The following is a 23,299-nucleotide window of genomic DNA, read 5'->3' on the forward strand; positions in this document are numbered from 1 at the left end:
AGAGTGAGATTCTGTCTCGAAACAAAAACCAAAAAACCAACAAACAAAACCAGAGAAACACAGGGTAGCAGGATGAGATGAGAGTGGCTTTAGAGAATGACTAGTAGAAATGGGTGGCATGGATGGAAACATTCAGACAGAAGCAAATGTGGGCAATCGCATTGGTGTGTGATTTTGATCCTTTCAACTCTCCTACTCACTTCCTTGTCTTCCTGGATCTTTCTAAAGAGTCAGAAGGAAGCTTGCTGCCTGGTTCTGGTGACTAGAAGAAGAGAATGATTCAAATCAGAATTCTGAGGTGTCTTGTCTAGCTAGCTCCAAGCCTGGTTGTGCCCAAGTAGTTAATGTAATTTCCCTAAACCCAGCGGTAATATAGGAATATTGACATCTGCCATCTTAACCTTAGGAGGGTTTTGTGAGAATTAAATTTTAAAACACCATGTCACCTATAAAGCACTATAAAAGTAAAAGCTATTATTACATTAATCAGTGACACATAAATGGAAGCCGAAGGTAAAAGACATATTTCTTCATTAAATTATACCTGAAAATTCTTTCAGAACTTGTATCTAATTTTTCCTTGTTTCTAGAGGCACACATTTAAATCCAATACTTAGAATACCTGGGTGTGATATCAGCATTTTGACAAGATACTGTTTCTTCTCAAATAATGGAAGTATGGACAGCCCTATTAAGATGTCTGAGTGAGAAGAGGAACATCAAAGTTTTCAGTAATAAAATCCCAGTGAAGAAGTCTTGCATTTCTTTCTTTCTTTTTCTTTTTTTTTGGACAGTCTCACTGTGTCTCCCAGGCTGGAGTGCAGTGGTGTGATCATAGCCACTACAGCATCAAACTCCTGGTCTCAAGCAATCCTCCTGCCTCAGCCTTCCAAGCAGCTGGAATTACTGACACAAACTACCACGCCCAGCTGAGGTTTTGTAGAATCAGGCTGTATTAGTCCGTTTTCATGCTGTTGATAAAGACATACCTAAGACTGGACAATTTTACACAAGAGAGAGGTTTAATGGACTCTCAGTTCCACATGGTTGGGGAGGCCTCACGATCGTGGTGGAAGGTGAAAGGCATGTCTCATATGGTGGCAGACAAGAGAAGGGAGCTCGTGCATGGAAACTCCCCTTTATGAAATGATCAGCTTTCGTGAGAATTATTCACTATCACGAGAATAGCATGGGAAAGACCCAGCTCCACGATTCGATTATCTCCCACGGGGTCCCTCCCACAACACCTGGGAATTATAAGAGCTACAATTCAAGATGAGATTTGGGTGGGGAACAGCCAAACCATATCACAGGGTCTCACTATGTTCATCAGGCTGGTCTTGAACTCCTGGCCTCAAGTGATCCCTCCAGGTTGGCCTCCAAAGCACTGGGATTTCAGGTGTGAGCCACCATGCTTGGGAGAAGCTTTATATTGCTCATAGCTTGAAAGGTGGGGGAGAAATGTATGGGATAATAATGCAGTATGATTATTTAATGTAACTGAATGTTTACAGTCCTGTGGTTTCTTATTACAAGAAGACTTTCAGAAACACTTTTTTCTAGACGAGTTACCAGTATCTGATTATCTCTTCAGTATTGTGAACTGTGTTGACAGCCCCTGTCTTCTGCATAAGAGCTCAAAAGGCATTACTTATAATTACACATTTTTTTTCAGTCAGAAAATTTCCTAGGTAAGTTTATCAATCATATGGATATTCAGATACTCAAAAGAGTATTATAGCTATGAGGGGATGTAAAATAAAATTGTTTCAGAGAGCAAGTGAAGAGTGCCCTCTGGTGGTGTTAAGCAACAACTGACGTGCATCATGTTCAATCTTTCTTCAGAATCAGTCAATTCCAGTTCTACAGTTTCTTAAAAGTCAGACTTTCACCTTAACCATAAGGAATTTTTACACTTCTAAAGGCCCACTGCACATTGGAGTACATTATGACATGCTTTCTAGATTGTGTTACTTAGGACATCTTTTACATAAGCCTTGAAGAAAATTTTAGTAGGGATAGTGTTCCATTAAGAAATGTCTTACTAAAAAGAAACACTGCAGGCTGTCGATATGGTCCCTTTAAATGGCATCTTTTTAAATTATTTTTTAGTTTCTGTGGGTATGTAGTAGGCGTATATATTTACAGGGTACATGAGATATTTTGGTACAGCCATGCAATGCGTAATAACCACATCATGGAAAATTGAGTATCCATCTAAATGGGATCTCTTATATAATCTGACATTGGCGCATAGTCTGTTATTACTTATTTTTGCTGTTGTTGTTTACTGATTCCCTTCTAAAGAAACTCGTGGAATCTTCTCCAGCAGATTTTGGAAATTACCATCTAGGATGGTCAGGTATGATCCTAGACAGAGACAGACTACTGAACCAGATGCCAGTCCAAGGTCCCTTCCCACTGTTTGGTTTTATGTTACATTTTTCCCAGCAGTAAGTTTCCCCTTTAGTGCTGTGCAGTCTCAGCAAACAAAAGCCACCTAAGGAAACAGAGCGTGGGCCGGGCATGTCGTCAGAACACCGCTACAGGAGCTTCTCACGTGGCAGCCCCTCCCCTGCATTTTCCAAGATTTTTACTGTGAGGAAATTATTATCGAAATTAGATTTTTATTAATATTGTTTTAAATGGATTTTTTTGGACGAGTTTGATTGCTTTTGGGCAGAAGCAGTTTAACATGGGACTAGCGAAACTAATATCTGAACTAGTTAATGAAAGTTGTGGAGAATTAATTCATGAAGAAATGAGAGAACTTAAGAGCCGATGTGGAGATTGATAACTATAAGGGCTTAATATGTGGCCTGATGATCTCAATGAAAGAGTGATAAATGACCAGGCACAGTGGCTCACATCCCTAATCCTAGCACTTGGGGAGGCTGAGGTGGGTGGATTGCCTGAGCCCAGGAGTTCGAGACCAGCCTGGGCAACGTAGCAAATCCCTGTCTCTACTAAAAACACAAAACATTAGCTGAGAGCAGTGGTGCGCACCTGGAATCCCAGTTACTTGGGAGGCTGAGACACAAGAATAGCTTGAACCCGGGAGGCAGAGGTTGCAGTGAGCTGAGATCGTACCACTGCACTCCAGCCTGGGGAAGAGAGCGAGACTGCATCAAAAAAAAAAAAAAAAGAAAGAAAGAAAGAAAGAAAAAGAAAGAAGAAAGGAAGAAAGAAAGAGAAAGAAAGAAAAAGAAAAGAAAAACAGAGTAAGAAAGAAGAAAGAAAGTGATAAATAACACTTGAAATATCTGACATACTGGCAGTGGGGGAGAGGCTGCACTTCTAGAAGTGAAGGTGGAAAAGCATTATGAAAGGACAGGTCAACAGTATGTCTACTGGCACCAAGTCACATAGAAATGTGGTTTGATTCTTAAGTGTGAAATAGTCTTTCCCTGGACTTTGACTTTGGGCATTGTCCTTACTTTAACAGGCCTCTTCCTTCTTCTTGACAAAAGAAAACAAATCATATGATTTGGGATGTAAGCAAAACCTCCAAGGTTGGAGTTTGTGTTTTAAATAACTTTTACAAACTGGAGCAGGCGTATATAGCTACAGATGCTGAGCAGCTCAGAAATTAACTAGAAATGGAAGCCCTTGACCTTCAGAAAACAGCCCACATCTTCCAGGAATTTTGAGTAATTTTAGAAACAAAACACACTATAAATATAATAAACTATCCTGTATTGTGTTAAGAAACATGCCTGCTATGCAGCCACAGAAACATTTACCATTTCCCAGGCAGTCCAAACTAATTCAGAAAGAGTGTGTGTGTGTGTGTGTGTGTGTGTGTGTGTGTGTGAGAGAGAGAGAGAGAGAGAGAGAGAGAGACAGGAGAGGATGAGAAAGGGCAACATACTGATTTCTAAATTGAGGATGACAGAAATTACATTTGAGCAACTGTGAAAGTTTTAAGAATTTTCAATTATTTCTAGAAAGCAAAGCAAACAAGAAACCCCACAGAGTTTTTGAGGAATATTTTACAAAACTAACAGGCAATCAGGAGCAGAATCGATCACAAAATGGTGGCTATCACACAGCACTGCTTTGATTTAGTAGCCTAGCAAGCAAAAGCTTCATACAAAGGCCCTTACAAAAAGCTTACACGGGAGACACAGACAGGGGCAGGAAACGTAGTACTCTGTACAGAGAAGGGCGCCTGGGATTCTGGCTGGGTCTTCCTGTTATCCTGAATGTGCCTTACAGCTCTTCTTTATTCGAAAAAAAAAAAAAAAAGCAACATTAATTACGTAAGCATATTGGACTATTTGTTTTAATGATCAAATTCTTCTATGTATAAACTCCGGTAGGGCGTGGTGGTTCACGCGTGTAATCCCAGCACTTTTGGAGGCCAAAACAGATGGATCACCCGAGGTCAGGAGTTCGAGACCCAGCCTGGCTAACATGGTGAAATCCTCTACTAAAAACACAAAATCAGCCGGACGCAGTAGCACGCGTCTACAGTCCCAGCTGGAGAATCGCTTGAACCTGGAAGGTGGAGGTTGCAGTGTGCCGAGATTGTGCCACTGGTCTCCAGCCTGGTGACAGAGCGAGACTATGTCTCAAAAATAACACACTCTCGTGTGTGTGTGTGTGTGTATATATATAAGCAGAAGAAAATTAAAAATGCCAATGGTTATTTCTAGGCAATGGGATTATGTGTGTGTGTATATATATGTCTATATATGTATATATACACACATATATAGTCTATTTTATATACACACATATATATGTATCTCTATATATATAAATTTTTTTTTTAAGCTTTTCAGCCAGGTGTGGTGGCTCATGCCTGTAATCCCAACACTTTGTGAGGCTGAGGTGGGATCCTTGAAGCCAGGAGTTAAAGATTAGCCTGGCTAACATAGGGAAACTGTCCCTACAAAAAATTTACAAATCAGCCGGGGGGGTGGGGGTGGTTCATACCTGTAATTCCAGCACTTTGGGAGGCCAAGGCAGAAGGATCAATTGAGCCCAGGAGTTCAAGACCAGCCTGGGCCACAAGATAGTAAATTTTTGTTTTGTGATTTTACCATCTCTACAAAAAATGCAAAAAAGTAGCCAGGCGTGGTGGTGTAGGCCTATAGTCCCAGCTACTTGGGAGGCTGAGCTGGAAGAATCACTTGAACCTGGGGAGGTTGAGGCTGCAGTGAGCCGTGGTTGTGCCGCTGCACTCCAGCTTGGGTGACAAAGCAAGACCCTGTCTCACAAAAAGAAAAAAAATTTTTTTCCATATACTAAATATAAATTAATAAAAGCTGCTATTGGTTACTTTCAGATGATGGGATTACGTATATTTTTAAGGTTTAAAGGTTTTCCATATTCTCGAAAGTACAAAAAGCCCTTCACATTCAAAGAAAAGTGAATCATACATGGTTGTACAAGAATGTGAATATACTTAGCAATCAAAAATGGTTAAGGCTAGGCATGGTGGCTCACTTGTAATCCCAGTCCTTTGGGAGGCTGAGGAGGGAGGACTGCTTGAAGCCAGGAGTTCAAGACCAGCCTGGGCAGCAAAGCAAGACTCCATCTCTCTAAAAAAAAAAAAAAAAATTAGCTGGGCATGGTGCGCATCTGTAGTCCAGCTACTCAAGAGGCTGAAGTGGGAGGATCGCTCAAATCTAGGAATTTGAGCCTGCACTAAGCTACGATTGCACCACTGCACTCCAGCCTGGGCAACAGAATGAGACCTCATCTTAAAAAAAAAAAAAAAAAAAAAAAAGGTAAAGACAGTAAATTTTATGTTATGTGATTTTACCAGATTTTAAAATAAAATAAGAGTTATAACAGATCATCAAAAGAAGAAATCATCCAGGTGTAGAGAGGAAAATAAGTTTGATTGTGGAACTGGCCAATTTATAGAACTCAATAGTTTTACCAAATGGTTTGTTATAGTACATCAATACTGCATTCATGGTTTGATAAATCTACATTCGCATTTTAGATATTTGGTACTGATATAATTTGCCTTTTTCTTTTCAAATTCTTTATTAGAAAAAAACCTGTAGAAAAATTCTAAAATGATTTCTTCAATAGGCTTTGAATATTTTGCTTCAAACCACTCTTCCTGACCATGTAAAGTATGTGCCTTTATTCATTCACAAGCTTGCACAATCTCTGCTGGACAATTCTGAGTGATGGCAGCTTCCACCTTTCCTTCTTCCTTCACTTAGACTACATTTATTCAGCATCTGTATTGTTGGAGTAAGTTCCATGTTAATACTCACCACTGAGGATATGTTAATATCATTTAACTTATGCTCCAACTGATGTAAAACACTGCCTAAATGGCCTTTTATCCTTTCACTTAGTAAGAACACACATCATAAAAAATCTCCAAAACCCATCATAAATGCCAATGTTATATGTTTTATTTTTAATCAAGTAATTTTTTTAAACGCCAGCATATCCATAATTGACAGAATACGACATTAGGCATGAAATGAGAATATAAAACCCAGAGTGTACAGAAAGGCAAACAGTGCTTCAGTCCCTCCAGATGACTGCACGCAAGTGAAATGCATTCCAAACATCTACCCCTTATCTTTTAAAAACATACAGTTCAAGTGTTTTTATTTTCACTTGTAAACAGCATGAATCAAAATGGACAATGAGGTAATCTAAATACTACACAGGATAATTTAAAAACACTAGATAAAACACCATTATTAAAGACATATAAAAATCAGGGTTCACTTTGGTCTCTAGTATGGTTAGAGTTGTTAATACCAAAAAGAAACACATACTAATTGAAGCCAGCTTGGTGGTAGGTGCCAGTGGTTGATAGATGGAAGTGATTCAAGAGGTAGTCAACACCATCATTTTCAAGCTGGTAACTCTCACAAGTGTTAAGCCACAGATGCATTAAATATCATAATACTTTCTCACAGTACAGTACTTTACCATAACTTGCAGCTTTGTTCCAAATATAAAATTTAAAAATGAATCATAGGTCAACTTCTCACTCTAACTGAACAATTATGACACAGATCATACAACCACCACATCTTAAAGAGGCTGTTGACAGCTATGTAAGACAGAGTTTGATGCTTTTAACAGATGTTCTTCTCTAAAACAAATAAATCTCATTAAGACATCTAGAAAATTAAAGTCAGTGCAGCTGCACTTGTACATACTTTCCCAAATTTTATAACCAAAGGGGAAATACACATATATATTTTATGATAAACATTTCTTAGAGAAAACAGATAAATTAATTTAAATTAACTTTAAGACTTAATGAGATTTCCCATGTCCTGTATAATTCATCTTACAGTGAATGTTACAAAGTCTATTAACACTTATGGGCTCCTATTCACAAACTAAATACAACCAGCAGTAACTTGGGGCTGCCCTGGTGCAAAATAAAACTGAGCCAGAATAAAAATAATATTGGCAATATTGGAGGTGGACTGATGCTAATAACATGACATTTCTTGATCTTTTTTCTTACATTGCACGCTAAACTTCCAAGTTATAAGCAGGTAAAAATCTTTCTAAATCTTTCAACTGCAAAAATACGTCCAAGGTCTTCTAGTGAAGACTAGAAATCCAAGTATAAAAATGTTTTCATTATAGTCTGCCATGTACAAATGATTAGCTTACAGGGCTAAGAGACTGGCAATGCATCTTGTTTAGGAATTGCATCTTGTTTAGGAATTACATTTGTGTTGACATAAGGGTGAGGTCAAGAGATAACTGAATTCACAGACCTGCTGCCCCACCATTAGTAATCCCCGCAAAGTGATGCTTCACACAGACCCTTTACCCTCAATAGCTAGTAATGGCATTGCATGTTCATTCCTTGGCAAGCCAGTGCTAGTTAGTTATGTGCCTGGGGCTATAATGCTGCAAGACGCTTGGCTTCAGGGCAGCACAGACAGTAAATGAAGGACATTGGCATCTTTTAAACTCTTTGCCTAGCACAAATACCTGCATAAACCAACCCCTCTCCCTGCTACTCCTTCCGACCTCCGCCTCTGGGCAAAGAGATGCTTCTAAGACTGCTTCCGTGTTCTGTTTTGCTTAAGTTCTTAAGTTGAACAGTGCCCATAATTCTTTAAACTAAATACATGATTATTTTAAGGAGATGTTTGGAGACTTTGCTAACTAAAACGAGATGCTTCATTATTCACAAGTGTTTGTCAGAAACATGCAGTTGTGGATTGCTATTTATAATACAGATAAACAGGTTCTGTACCAGAGAATTATCAGCCACCTGTCAGGCTGGAACAGCATACATACAGGTGTGCTATGCATCAACTATGAGGTAGCCTTTTGCTGTAAACAGAATATTTTACCTATGTAAATGAACAATGTGTTCACATCAGTGATATTCACATATGCACGGAGTTGAGGGAATCTGCTTTAGAGGAGTTTTCAAATGAAATAAAAATAGGATAACTGATATCTGATATTCAAAAATTTTGATCTATGTCAAACTCAGAGGTAGTTACTATCATCAGTACATAATACTTATATAAAGGTATAAGTTATTTGGTTTGTTTTGAGTAAGCAGGACTGTAGACTAGTCTGTAAAGAAACACCAAAAATATTATATGGTATGTTCCCTGAGCAAAGTTCTTTGTCCTGAGTATGTTATGTAATAGTGATAATATTCTCATATAAAAAATAAACCCCAACTTTCAACCATAAGATAGGTTTGGTATGTGCTCTTAGTTCAGTCTGGTAAGATGATGAAAAGGATTTCAAATTGCACCCATAAAGACCATAGTTCTCAAGTGTTTCTATTTTTTTACCATGATTTTAGCTCTAAATTTCTTTTTGTAAACAGGAAATGTCCAATTTTCAAGTCCATAATTTCCTATTTCCATAAGGTGAAGGAACTTTGGTTTGAATTTTCAAAGTGACTTATCTATCATGTTTTGCATTTTTACTGTTAACCTGCTTATTATACCTGCTAAAAATTGAGCAATGCTTATCATGTTTTGCATTTTATTGTTAACTTGCTTATTATGCCTGCTAAAAATTAAGCAATGCCACTTTGATTTGTCTACATAATTTAAATAAGCTTGAAATCCTCACATAAGGCAAGGAAGTACTTCTCTACAGCTATATCACATTCAATATCGTCAAAGGTAAGCTTTGCATCACAGCACACCGATATTTCAGTGTATACCACGCAGATTCTCACAATCACTGTTGTGAAATTCAAGCTGAGTTGTAAAGGACTGGCAACCCAACCTGAGGCATTTTTCTTCTTATGGTGGCTTGCTGAAACAGCAGTAACTATATACGTCTCCCATGACAGGACAGGAGGGAGAGGAAGTAGAAACTGTTCAGCAGAATATGTCTCATTTGAGTCATGCTATTTTTATTTAATTATCTGAGCTTACACCAACAGGCCCATACATTATAATTATAATGCTTAATATTATTCCCAATATTAAGCACTATAATTAACTGGTACCTTCTTGCAGATGTTTCAGAAATTTGCCCATAACATCTAGAGCCAGGATGACCCCAAAATAATTTTTTTTTCCATGACCGAAACCTAATGGGACCAATACTATAACTGGTCCCTAGCCAGTTTATCACTCTGAGAACCAACCTGAGAAGATTCTCCCTAGCACTGAATGTTCATCCTGCATCCACCATATAGGTTACTTCAGAATAAGCATTGGAGGTAACTTCCAGAGGTTCAAAGTTACTGTATAAAATACTTCCAGCTCTCTGGTGGGAGAGGTTTGGTACCTCTGCCCCAGGCTTGTCACTCTTGTTAACTGCCACTGAACACTGCCTTTCTTCATATCATTCACAGGTCATATATATTGGGCAATTGTGAACATCCATTTAATTTTAATTCTCAACCCTGGTATTTCATTCATTTCTGTGCTGCTTGTTTGTTTTAGAAACAAGTTAGATAACTCTCCAGGAGGAACAAAAAAAACAGCCACCAAAAATATACGTCAAACAATTGGAGTTCTCTAAGGTCTTCAGCAGTAAATAAGGAGGGCTACCTGCTCTAAGCAATGGGTAGAAGATTGACTTAGCCAAGGGAAGCTGCTGTTGCCACACAATCCCTTACAACCCTCACATCATGGAAAAGGTTACAAGAAGCTGGTATGAAAATACTACTGAAAACAAGTCACTAAGATGATCCTCCCCTTCATTTCTCTTACTAGGCTCTAATTTTACAATCAAACATAGAATTTAAAACAGTGAAATATCGGCACAAATTACACATTCATTGTCTTTTGTGGAGTTATGTATCCCAGAATCAAAAAAGCTTATGGCAGTCAGAGGCATACGAAGTTAAGGTACTGCCTTCAAAGAGGGGGGAAAAAATACCACTCCAGAAATTTCAAGAAAAAGAGGCAATCCCAAATTCGGGAGAACTGGATGTCTTAAAAACCTATAGTACCCCATAGTTGGCAGCTCTGAGATCTGAAGTATCCTTTGGTTCACACAAAAAGTAACAGTCATGTTTTTATTTTTATATAATATAAAAGAAGTGGTATTTCAAGAAAACTCCAGTGGGTTAAATTTAAAACTATCTATAATGCTTCACATGGGTTTTCAATTCTTGGAAATATCCAATTACATGAGGGAGGGTGTGTGCTTTGATCTATACACAAATATATAAAGACAAAGGCTCTTTATATATATGTGTACATTTCTATATAAAATTCTCATGTACACACACAGACTCAGGCTCTCTCCCTCTCACACATGCACATATTGACAGACATAGTATCTTACTCTCTGAATTAACATAAAACATGACACCCTGCTCAAATGTAATTTGCTTAGAGTGATTTGTCTGTTTAAAAAATTCACAGTTCCCCAATAGTGGTTAAAATCCCAGGTCAGCTACTGCTTGTGAAATACTGTTCCCCTATACTTGCATGAGGTAGACTTTGCAACAGGGTAAAAGGAAAGAACATATGAAGAAGACCTGTTATGTCTTTTTCCTTTTTTGAACTGAAGGCCCCTTTTTGCTTTGCTCTTCTGGTGCTGTAGATGACTTTGTGGAGGAAGCTTCTTGAGGTGACCTGCCTGACCGTTCTGAGATCTCTGCCCTAGCCTCCTGAGGTGGTGATGTACAGCCATGCCCGCCTCCCACTTCTCGAGGGAGAGTTGAAGTGCATGGCTGGGATTCTGCTTCCTGTCTTCCCTGAGAACTCACGGGTGGCTGTGCAACATTTTTATGTGGGCAGTTTGCCACCATGTGCATGATGCTCTGACAGTAATGGCACTTCTTTGGCTGAGGAGGTAGACTACATTCCTTAGCATGATGATCAAGGCCACCACAGTTGTAGCATCTGCAAGGCAAAAAGATGAAAACATCTTAGAAGTAGGCAGCATGTATCCAAAAACACATTTTAAAATGTGAAGACACACAAACTATCAATGAGACAAGCTTATTTTAATGTGCCTTCTTAAAAGTATTTATCATTGTTTACACTGTTGGTTCAAAGACTATCTCCAAAATGTTCTCGCGAGGTTAAAAACTTAGTTGTGTGAGACATAACTAAACACAGTGAAAAACAAGAGTATTAAAACATGAAAGAATATTTAATCACTTCCATATAGAAATGATTCCTTTAAATTTGACACTATCTGGTCATTTTAAAAGAACCATTTTAGCCCACTAGAGGGCAGCAAATATTCAACAAAAAACAACCAGCCAGTTTTAAAAACAAGAGTGTAGAAATACAGCTGTTGGCATGATACAAAGTGGCAATTCACTCAGAAATTGGGAAAATTTTAGACCAAATTAAATTTTAAGAGTTTAACACTTCTTCGAATGTTAATTATTTTGACTGCAGAAACCAGCTAAACTGGAAAAAAAATGTTTTCCTTTGTATAAAATTAAGTAGTGCAGTGAAATTTGATATATAAGAAAGTCAGAGTTTAGTCAGAAAGTCAGGATGATATCTGGCAAATTACCAAGCAATTTTAGAGCAATAGAGTAAATGTCTGAATCAGAACAGTGCTAAAAAAAGAAAGTTTCTAAATACTTAGATTGAATTAATAAAAGTTCATGCTAGTTCAATGATGAGAAAAGTTTACTTTCTTTTCCTTTTGTAAGAAATTAGCTTTCTTTCAGGGTGATCTCTTTTAAGTTAAAATAAATGGAAATCCATCCATAATATGTGAATGCACATTGAAGACATGGCTTTGTATTAGATGTCTGAAAGTTCAGCTTTTAGTTTGGCAAGGAAAAGCTAAGCAAGAAAATTTATTCAGAGGTATATTTGTTCAATTTCAATCAGATTTTCTTCTAAAATTTTATATTAAAAATAACAAAAGACCATAAGTGGAAGAAACTAAGAAAAATTTATATTTACTAAAGGTTTTAAATCTGATTGTTAAACATAGAATTTGTTTAATGACTTGTCTCCAAATGAAATATTTTAAGAGCTATTTTATTTTCCAAATACATTTATGACTCCATAAATTTCATTTATGAAGCACAAAGAACAACAGGTTATAATTTTTTTTTTTTTTTTGAGATACAATCTCATTCTGTTGCCCAGGCTGGAGTGTAGTGATCTTGGTTCACTGCAACATCCGCCTCCTGGGTTTGGGTGACTCTCCTGCCTCAGCCTCAGGAGTAGCTAGGATTGCAGGCATGTGCCACCATGCCCGGCTAGTTTTTGTATTTTTGGTAGAGACAGGGTTTCACCATGTTTAGCCAGGCTGGTCTCGAACTCCTGACCTCAAGTGATCCGCCTGCCTCTACCTCCCAAAGTGCTGGGATTACAGGTGTGAGCCACCGCACCCGGACAAGTTATAACGTTTTTAAAAAATAATAAAATGTGTTAACTGGCTGGGCGGCGGTGGGTCACGCTTGTAATCCCAGCACTTTGGGAGACCGAGATTGGGAGGCAGATTACGAGGTCAGGAGATCCAGACCATTCTCGCCAACATGGTGAAACCCTGACTCTACTAAAAATACAAAAATTAGCTGGGCGTGGTGGCGCACGCTTGTAGTCCCAAGCTACTCGGGAGGCTGAGGCAGGAGAATTGCTTGAACCTGGGAGGCGGAGGTTGCAGTGAGCCGAGATTGTGCCACTGCACTCCAGCCTGGTGACAGAGTGAGACTCCCTCTCCAAATAAAAAAAAAGAAAAACAAAAAACAAACAAACAAAAAATAAAAGGGTTAACTGAGGAAATTGGTTTAAGTCCAGACTGACAACAAAAAATGAATTATAATGACTTATATTTATATGTGTGTGAGAACATCAAACAATAATTTATACTACCTTATATTTAAAAGACAAACTACTAATGTACTAACAACCTACTAAGCAGTATATATAGAATATTTAGTATTTTATCTTCTGGGATAAATTAAACGGTGAATTTTTTAATTGGCAAAACTTAGGGTAACTATTGCCTGCTTCTCCAGTTAGCAATGTTACCTTATGTAATTTAGAATAATGAATTGATAAGATGGGCTTTTATTCTTTGCAACAATTAACAAGTATTTATCTTAGGAGAGACTGAATCATATTTTCAAAAAGGGGGAAAAAAAACAAGAAATCACATGTTGTAGTTAAATTATTCATTGTACAATTACATATCTTAATATAATACAGCAGATTTAATAGTTTCAGCCATATGTTCTATGAGAGTGTAAGATTAAATAATCAAGATTACTCGCTAATGCTTAAAATTCAGGTTTTCAAAATAACAACTCAAAAATGACATATTTGAAAGATATAACCACATTACTTATAATAATATATTTTCCCACACAGTTCTCCTCTACAATAGAGAAGTGAATTCTTAAATTAAATTTGCCCATCTATAAAGTATCTTCTTTTGAATTAAATTCACTTCCTTGAGGATACCTTCCACTCAGGAGCTCATTTTCAAAGAGAGAAAAAAGAGGTTAAAGGCTTCAGTAATAGGCTGGCTCTCCAGCGGACACATCGGTTTTATCAGTCACCATGGTGGGCACTGCGCTATCCAATTCAGGGAGCCATTCTGCCTGCTCACTGACCAGGAGCCTGATGTCAGTACTCTGCTTTCACAACTGCGATCTTCAATTACCCTCTATCTGTGCATTCACCATTAGATATGGGCTATAAAAGTTATTTTTAAGGATGCTATATAATTTTGGTTTCCTTACATTTTGATCTGCATAGTTAATTCATCCCCTTGGCTTTTCTGATATGTGCTATCATTAGGCCAGACTGTCTTCCACACTGAAAAGATTTGCATTTAGTGTCTATGTGCTTAGCCTTAAAAGGGGAGGAGTGGTATTTATATTCTCTTCTATTTAATCATTCCATGTCAATCACTCTTACTAAGAGTAGAGATCACTCTCCATTATGAAACCCCTTCCTTCCCAAGGGACTGACACCAAAATAGAAATGTTCAGCTATGTTGCAGCTCACAAATCATACCACAACTATATACTCCATACAAGCTATACATGATTTCCATACAAGCTATACATGATTTTAGTCCCCTTTGTTCACCCTCCATACTTTTCCACATCAGTTTGCCTTTGTAGTCTGAATGAATTTTACATTGTGATGTTAGCATAAAAATAGCATGTGTGTCCATGTTCAGCTACATGCTTAAGAAATGTAAGGACACAGTCTCACACAAGCAAAAGACCATACAAAGAAAATTATACTCATACTTTATTATATATTTCCATAGTCCAACATAAAAAATAAAATTATTCATGTTAAGTACTTTATTAAATGCTGAACCAATGGCACAAAGGGTATTTTCTCATGCATTACAAGTAAAGATAAAATAGGCCAGGCGCAGTGGCTCACACCTGTAACCCCAGCACTTTTGGGAGGCTGAGGCGGGCAGATCACTTAAGGTCAGGAGTTTGAGACCAGCCTGGTCACACACATGGCAAAACCCCATCTCTACTAAAAATACAAAAAATTAGCCAGGCGTGGCGGGGCACACCTGTAGTTCCAGCTACTCAGGAGGCTGAGGCAGGAGAATTGCTTGAACCAGAGAGGCAGAGGTTGCAGTGAGCCAAGATTGCTCCACTGCACTCCAGCCTGGGCAACAGGGCTAGACTCTGTTTTAACAAACAAACAAAGATAAAATAAACAAAAATGTTCAGTTTAATCTTAGAAAGTTATCAAGTTCTTCATAAAATCATTTTATAAATACTGATATTCTAATGAGCTAGCACATTCTACAAGTATTATTTCTTATTTAAGGAACATTTAAAGATAGAAGATAAATAACAATCAAATCAAAGCCAACTTTTTTGAGACACTATCAAAATAAGATTTAAAATTTAAGATTTTAAGACCGGGTGCGGTGGCTCACGTCTGTAATCACAGCACTTTGGGAGGCCAAAGCGGGCAGATCACGAGGTCAGGAGATCGAGACTATCCTGGCTAACATGGTGAAACCCTGTCTCTATTAAAAAAATACAAAAAACTAGCTGGGCGAGGTGGCGGGCGCCTGTAGTCCCAGCTACACGGGAGGCTGAGGCAGGAGAATGGTGTAAACCTGGGAGGCGGAGCTTGCAGTGAGCTGAGATCCAGCCACTGCACTCCAGCCCAGGCGACAGAGCGAGACTCCGTCTCAAAAAAAGAAAAAAACGTTTCCTAGATAATAAATACACATTTAACATCAGAAAAGTTTTCATTTGGATCACATTTAACATCAGAAAAGTTTTCATTTGGATCTTCAGGAATATAGAAGCCAGCATCATGCCCCTCTTTTACCTTAATTCATGCTAAAAACAAAATATTCTATATAAACATACTTTAACATACTTTTAAGGTAACTAAAATGGTAATAACAGAAATAATAAACAGGTTCAATTCACTGAGAGCTTACTAAATTCCAGACACTGTGCTAAAGGTTTTTAATGTGTTATATAATTTAATCCTCCCCCAAACTTTATGAATTGGGAACTACAATATCTAAATTGTATGGATGAAGAAATTTAGGGATTACCTAGAAGGGAATTTTAATTGAAAACAATTAAATTTCACTTCCATTTTGATTATATAAAAATGCTATACCCAAGAATACTGATGTAATTTTATTATATGTAAGTCTAAAATATCTAGGATCTGGAATTTAAAATACTAATACACACACACACACACACACACACACAGAATTGTAGATTTTTCTTGAGACTTTGTTACTGGGGAGGTCAGCGTCTTTCTTTGAGCATCCCATCTATAAAACAAAAGACTGGGAGTAGTCCAGTCCAGATTTTTTTCACTGCCAAGGCTGGATTTTCTTTTCATCTCTCCTACACTTTACATGTTGAAAAACTTGGTCTAAAAAATGTGTGAATACTTTTTCTATTCTCTTTAATCATATGTTTAAGATTGTAAATTGGAATTTCAAGCTGACATGCTATATGATCAGTGCTATCAAACTGACTCAATAAAATTCCAGTCAAAAGAGAGAAGATGGAAATTTTAGTTAGCCCATTAAATCATACTGCAGTATGAATGATTTACTTAGGCTCTGAAATATTGCAATCAGATTCTATTGGTTGGAGTGAATGTAAATTGAGACTGCCTCCCTTGGAGGACAATTTGACAGCATATTTGAAAATATTAATACATATACTATCTGACCTAGTAACTCTCACTCCAGGAATTTGCTCTACAGGAATATTCACTGATAAACACAGTGATTCAGGTACTAAGATATTAATAAGAGCATTGTCCATACTGGTAAAAAGTTAGAAAAATTAAATTATAATAACAATGCTAACAATAACCAATTGTTATTATTAAGCTATAAACTTGTTAAAATAAAAAACAAAGCCACATAATACCAAAAAACATTTGCAGATAGTAGAATAATGAAATAATTTTTTAAAAATTGAGGTAAATTTATATGTATTGACATGGAAAGATCTCCAAGACAAACTGTTAAGTAAAAAAAGCGAACCATGGCATAATACGTAAATACAGTATGATCACATTTGTTTCAAAGACATTAGACATGATTATAAGTAATTGTGTGCATTTTCAAACACATGTAAAAACCGGCCAGGTGCAGTGGCTCATGCCTGTAATCTCAGCACTTTGGAAGGCCTAGGCGGGCATTCCTGATCACAAGGTCAGGAGATTGAGACCAGTCTGGCCAACACAGTGAAACTCCGTCTCTACTAACAACACAAAACTTAGCCAGGCATGGTAGTGCATGCCTATAATTCCAGCTACTCGGGAAGCTGAGGCAGGAGAATCACTTAAACCCAGGAGGCGGAGGTTGCAGTGAGCCGAGATTACACCACTGCACTCCAGCCTGGGTGACAAGGCAAGACTCCATCAAATGAATGAATGAATGAATGAATGAAAAAACCATTGGGAGGGAAGACAGTGAACTGACAAAGAGTGGCTACATCCAGGGAAAATAGTACAGTGAAAGGGCATTTCATTTTTTTTTTTGAGACAAGGTCTAGCTGTTGCCCAGGCTGGAATGCAGTGGTGTGGTAACGGCTCACTGCAGCCCGGACCTCCCAGACTCCATCATCCTCTACCTCAGACTCCCTAGCAGCTGAGACTACAGGTGTACACCACCTGTGTGTGTGTGTCTGTGTGTGGTTTTATTGGTAGAGAGAGAGTTTTGCCATGTTGCCCGAGCTGGTGTCTTAACTCCTGGGCTCAAGCAGTCCCTCCCATTTTGGCCTCCCAATGTGCTAGGATTACAGGCATTAGCCACCATGCCTTGCTGGCATTTCACTTTTTCTCTGTAAATTTTTGTATAATTTCTTTTTTAAATAACAAGAAAGAACTTATATTACTTATGTAATTAAAAAAGAAAAAGAGCAATTATAATTACAAAACTCCATTGCCATTTTGTAATTGACCTTCATTATTATTGCTAGTCATCTGACAGTGAGTCTGTCTACCAGTGACTCAAAATCATTTTGGAAGCTTTCAAAAAATACTAATGCCTGGGTCCTACTCTAGACAAATTAAATCAGAATCTTTGAGGATGATGCCCTAAGCATAACTACTTTTTAAGTTTCCCAGGAGATGGTGATGTGCAGCTACTTGAGAACTACAGCTATTAACAAACACAAGTGTTGCACTGACAATCTTACCACTACATTTCCCACTACAAGGAATGTGGTTCAAAAGAGAATACATCTCTCAAAACAGTTTTCAACAGGTTACTCACTCATGCCTCAGAAAGGAAAAGAGGGGAGGAATGGAAGGAGGGAAGGAGGAAGGGAAAGAGAAGGAAAGAAGGGAGTAAGTGAGGGAGGGAAGAAGTGTGTGTATATATCTCTTATTTCCTTATTGAGAATGGATCATTGAAATTTCTGGTTGTGATGGCAGAAAAGCTCCTCAACCTTTTACCATCACTGATGCCTGGAAGGTACACACTGCAAAAACCCACTGAGTTTAACTTCAGATATAGTTTCTCTGTTCAATTTATAATTTATCAATCAAGAACAGGTTCGATGTATACTCGTGTCATCAAAATGGATAACTTACAGCTTTTTCTTTTTTTTTTTTTTTTTGAGACAGGGTCTTGCTCTGTTACCCAGGCTGGACTGCAGTGCCACAATCAGGGCTCAGCATCCCTCAGCAGCTGGGACTACAGGTGCGTGCCAACATGCTTGGCTAATTTTTTTTTTTAATTCTTTTTGTAGAGACGGGCTGTCACTTTGTTACCCAGTCTGGTCTTGAACTCCTGGGCCCAAGTAATCCTCCCACCTTGGTTCTCCAAAGTGCTGGGATTAGAGGCACGAGCCACTGCACCTAGCCAATTTACAGCTCCTTAATCAATAGCTACTTTCCCTAAATTTCACCATCATTACCAATTAACAATTACTAATTTCCCACAATAACTCTTTTAATTCTCCATCTTCTATTGCCTACATCTAAAATAATTTTGACCAGCATATAAATTTGTTTAGTATGGACATGCTCTTGCAAACATTTCTCCTCATGGCCAAATTCTGATTTTTTGTTTGTTTGTTTTGTTTTTTGAGATACGGTCTCACTCTGTTGCCCAGGCTGGAGTGCAGTGGCACGATCTTGGCTCACTGCAACCTCCACCTCCCAGGTTCAAATGATTCTCATGCCTCAGCCTCCTGGGTAGCTGGGATTACAGGTGTGCACCACCACACCCAGCTAATTTTTTGTATTTTTAGTAGAGTCAGGGTTTCACTATGTTGGCCAGGCTGGTCTCAAACTCCTGGCCTCAAGTGATCTGCCTGCCTCGGCCTCCCAAAGTGCTGGGATTACAGGTGTGAGCCACTGTGTTCGGCCTCTGTTGGCATTTAAATAGAAAATTACTTTCTTGTCAGTATAAATATAATAACAAGATCTCTGTTTTTTATAAAAATGATTAGGTATGTAATTTTTTAAAACCCTATCTAATGTCTAAACTACATTGTGCTTAAAAGAATGCCATTAATAAGATAACTACTGCTCACTCTGTTTTCTATACCCAAAGAAAAGGAAGTCCATAAAAGATAGTATTTAAACCTGTTTAATCAGACCACCCTATGGGTAGGTGCTCAATATTATTAAACAAAAAGCAAAATTCAGTTAGTATAATTGCCATTTGGTTCTTTCTGTTGCATAACAAATCATGTGTGTTTGGATGGCTCTGTATTGTCTAGTACTGTTCAGCGTAACAAGCAGGGATCAGCCTGTGGTGACATGGAACCAAAGTAAATTCAAACTCTGAACTGCTGGCAGTAGAAATGAATATTCTATGTCTCCCCTAAAGCTCAGATTGCAGATCAACTAAACTAATTTTTTAAAAAATTTATCAACTAGTGTTCTAACCTCTTTTATCACCTGATTATATGATGAGAAATTAACTAGATACATTGTCTGCTAGTGGATTCAACTGCTTATAATATTCATTTAATCATTTTCATAGAATCAAATGAAAACCAAATGGACAAAAAAAAACCTGAAGAATATCTACTATGTGCACAACTTTGTATTAGATGCCAATGAAAGGTATGTGAATAGTTAGCTGGATGGTTAAGATTTACACATTTTATCTCATTTAATATCTTCTCCTGACTGGTTTTTGGATTGCCTTAGGTTTATTAGCTTTTGGACACTTTCTCTGATTAATGCCATCAACTATCTCATAACATCAGTGAAAATGCACCGAAGTATACTGAAAACCAGCTAAAATACAGTAAGAGCTCTATTCACAAACCTTTCATCATCTTATAAAAACATGAAGATAAGATGAAAAATGTGGGGAATGGGTATGTAATGAGTGGTGGTGCAGGTCACTGAGAAATGGGGATGAAACATGTAGCAGTTTTAAAAGCAAACAAGACATGGAAGGGGAGAGAAATCACTGGAGGCATGGGGGCAAAGGGCAGCATTTTTCATATAAGGGCACTTCAATCAGGCATAGTTATAAACCAGACATTTTTATATATCATTCCATTATGTTTAAAAGTACTTGGTAGATTCTGTGTCAAATCAATGAAACAATATTCATTTGTTGAAAGTTTTCTACTTTGCACTATAACTTGAGAAGGAGCATAATAATGAATTCTAGGTCATAAGTTAAAACTTTATTTCAAATAGAAATGTTATCTCTCTCTTACATGACAAACAACATCTCAGACAGATAATCTGTTCTGGCTAATGGAAAAGTTTAGAAAAAAGAGAGAGAGAGAAAGATGTACTCAAACACAGATAACTTCATGCTTTCCAATTTCCTGGGAGTAAAAGCAGTTTGTTACGAAATAGGACCCAATCTCATACGCAGTGGGCACTCGGCCAGTGCTGCTTTCAGAACCCAAGATAACTAAGAAGGAGTGTCCAGTTCAGGAGTAACACACACACATATACACAAATAAATAAAAGCCACATGCATTTTTGCTGCTGTAGTGTTGTAACTATCCTAACTGCAGGTTTACATTCATCCTTGTTGGAAGCAAGGTCAGTTTATCGACTCTATTTGGTCTTACTGACCTTTAAGTTAAAGTGTTTTAAAAGGTTAGTACTACTATCAATTATGAAAGGAAGGGAAGACGTTCAATGTTTAACTTATCTTGAAATGGTTAAAATTAGCTGCTTGCTTAGATGGAAGAATCAGATTATAATATGCAGTCTGGAAATGTCTGTTCATTTATTATAGCAGCCTTGCCGAAAACTTAAAACCACCAGGGCTGCTTGCTTTTTTCACCAGACTATTTCAAATTCACAGTGTCAGAGGTGTGACATCTGCTGTAAATAAGCATCAGCTCAGCCTGAAGAAATACAATTCCACTAGAGCTTTGTGTCAACTCTTATAAACGTTTTTTCTTTTTATTTATTTATTTATTTATTTATTTTTATTTTTTTTTTTTTTTTTTGAGACGGAGTCTCGCTTTGTCGCCCAGGCTGGAGTGCAGTGGCCGGATCTCAGCTCACTGCAAGCTCCGCCTCCCGGGTTTACGCCATTCTCCTGCCTCAGCCTCCCGAGTAGCTGGGACTACAGGCGCCCACCACCTCGCCCGGCTAGTTTTTTGTATTTTTAGTAGAGATGGGGTTTCACCATATTAGCCAGGATGGTCTCGATCTCCTGACCTCGTGATCCGCCCATCTCGGCCTCCCAAAGTGCTGGGATTACAGGCTTGAGCCACCGCGCCCGGCCATAAACGTTTTTTCTTCTCATTGCATGATTTCTTTTAGGCTTTGGTTCTGTAGCCAGCATTCTTTTTATCTATTAATATAACATTATTTTGTAAGTCATTCTAAAGTTGTATCTTTCGTGTGTGTGTATGTGTGTGTATATATATGTTGAGCCTTTTATTCATATATATATGAATATTATTTTATTCATATATATATATAAAATGTCTTTACTATTAGGCCATTTGACCAGAGCACAAGAAATTTTAAAAGAAGAATTTCATCATGGTTACCTGATAAGTGAGGCAATAATTTGTTATCTAGAGAAGTAGATGTAAATGTCCGAACAATATATACAAGAATTTTAATACCATATTAAAAATACCTTAGGTATACAAAATAAGGACTACAAAATAGTGGCTAGCACACATTTTATCACATACACTTCTCCATTAAAACACAGAAGGAACAGAGAACATGAGAAATTCCAAAGGAAAGAAAGACGTATAGAAGTTAAGAATCAATTTTGTTGGCATGACTGATGTACTGTACATAGAAGATTAGATAACAGCTTCAAATTTATACTGGTTGTTTGCAAGCCAGGGGCAAAAGGGCGCTAGATTAAAAGATGTTACCCTAATTTTAGCAAAGTAAATATCTTCTGGGTTACTCAAAACTTTGAAGTTATCTATGACTGAGTTACCTTTGATGCAACTAATAATGCTGGTAGAATCTCAGTTTTTATGAAGACAGAATGTTAAAACACCTCTCTGTTGCTGTATGACTGACTTACTACTGAATTACTAGCACTTACTACTAACTACTAGCACTTCCTACTTACTACCTAATTATTTTTTGAGACAGGGTCTTGCTCTATCACCCAGACTGGAGTGCAATGGCACCATCACAGCTCACTACAGCCTAGAGCTCCTCGGCTCAAGTGATCCTCTTGCCTCAGCCTCCCAAGTAGCTGGGACTAGAGGTGTGTGCCACCATGCCTTGGCTAATTTTTGTATTTTTAGTAGAGACGAGGTCTCACTATGTTGACTAGGCTGGTCTCGAACTTCTAGGCTCAGCTCAAGTGATCCACCTACCTTGGCCTTCCAAAGTGCTGGGATTACAGCTGTGAGGCAGAATACCCCCAGCCCCCTGAATTATTACTACATTATTGAATTAGTAAGAAATATTAATAATCTGTCCATTTTGACAATGTTTATATTAATAGCATTAAAAGTATTTATAGAGGGCCAGTGGTCTTAGAACACAGTGCCTGGTATGATTTAACCAAAATGTGTTCTCAGTACGAATTCATGTGCGAGAGTCAAAAGAAGACTGTCCCAAGCCATCACCTGTCTCTACAGCTACACAGCAATCAGAAGGAGTTAAAACCATTTTGCTCAAGTCAGAAAGGAAAGGCTTCTAATGATCGATAAGTTTGATCTCCCATTCCAGCACCAGCTACCGCTGAGGAAAATGATGAAGTATAAATGAGAAGTAAACGACCTCTGTCCATTTCTGCCTCCAGTCCAATTGGTCTTCTAGTGACAGACTACATATTGTCTTTTGTCAAGAATCAGCAGTTCTTCAATTGTTTACCACGTACGTAAGTAAAAATTAAACAAGGAAAATTGCTACCATGTTCAGATAACCTCTGTAAACTGTGATATTATCTTGTGTAGGTCTTACTTTAAAAATTAGAGCTCAAGACAATGTTCTTTGCTTCATGGCTACTTCCTTTC

At 37.8% G+C, this 23,299-nt stretch overlaps 1 protein-coding gene across 7 annotated transcripts in view; it reads right to left on the bottom strand.

Moving 5' to 3' along the window:
- Nucleotides 1–6,364: 6,364 nt before the first annotated feature.
- The window catches only part of LIN28B (lin-28 homolog B), a 139,137-nt gene continuing 122,202 nt past the window's right edge, over nt 6,365–23,299 (bottom strand). For all 7 annotated transcript variants that reach the window (XM_065543662.1, XM_015449028.3, XM_015449027.3 and 4 more), the window contains one exon: nt 6,365–11,300. In XM_065543662.1, coding sequence (XP_065399734.1) covers nt 10,937–11,300 — 364 coding nt within the window. In that variant the 3' untranslated portion in view covers nt 6,365–10,936. The remainder of the gene's footprint in view (nt 11,301–23,299) is intronic.

Source organism: Macaca fascicularis, chromosome 4, assembly GCF_037993035.2.
Source record: "Macaca fascicularis isolate 582-1 chromosome 4, T2T-MFA8v1.1".
Lineage (NCBI taxonomy): Eukaryota > Metazoa > Chordata > Mammalia > Primates > Cercopithecidae > Macaca > Macaca fascicularis.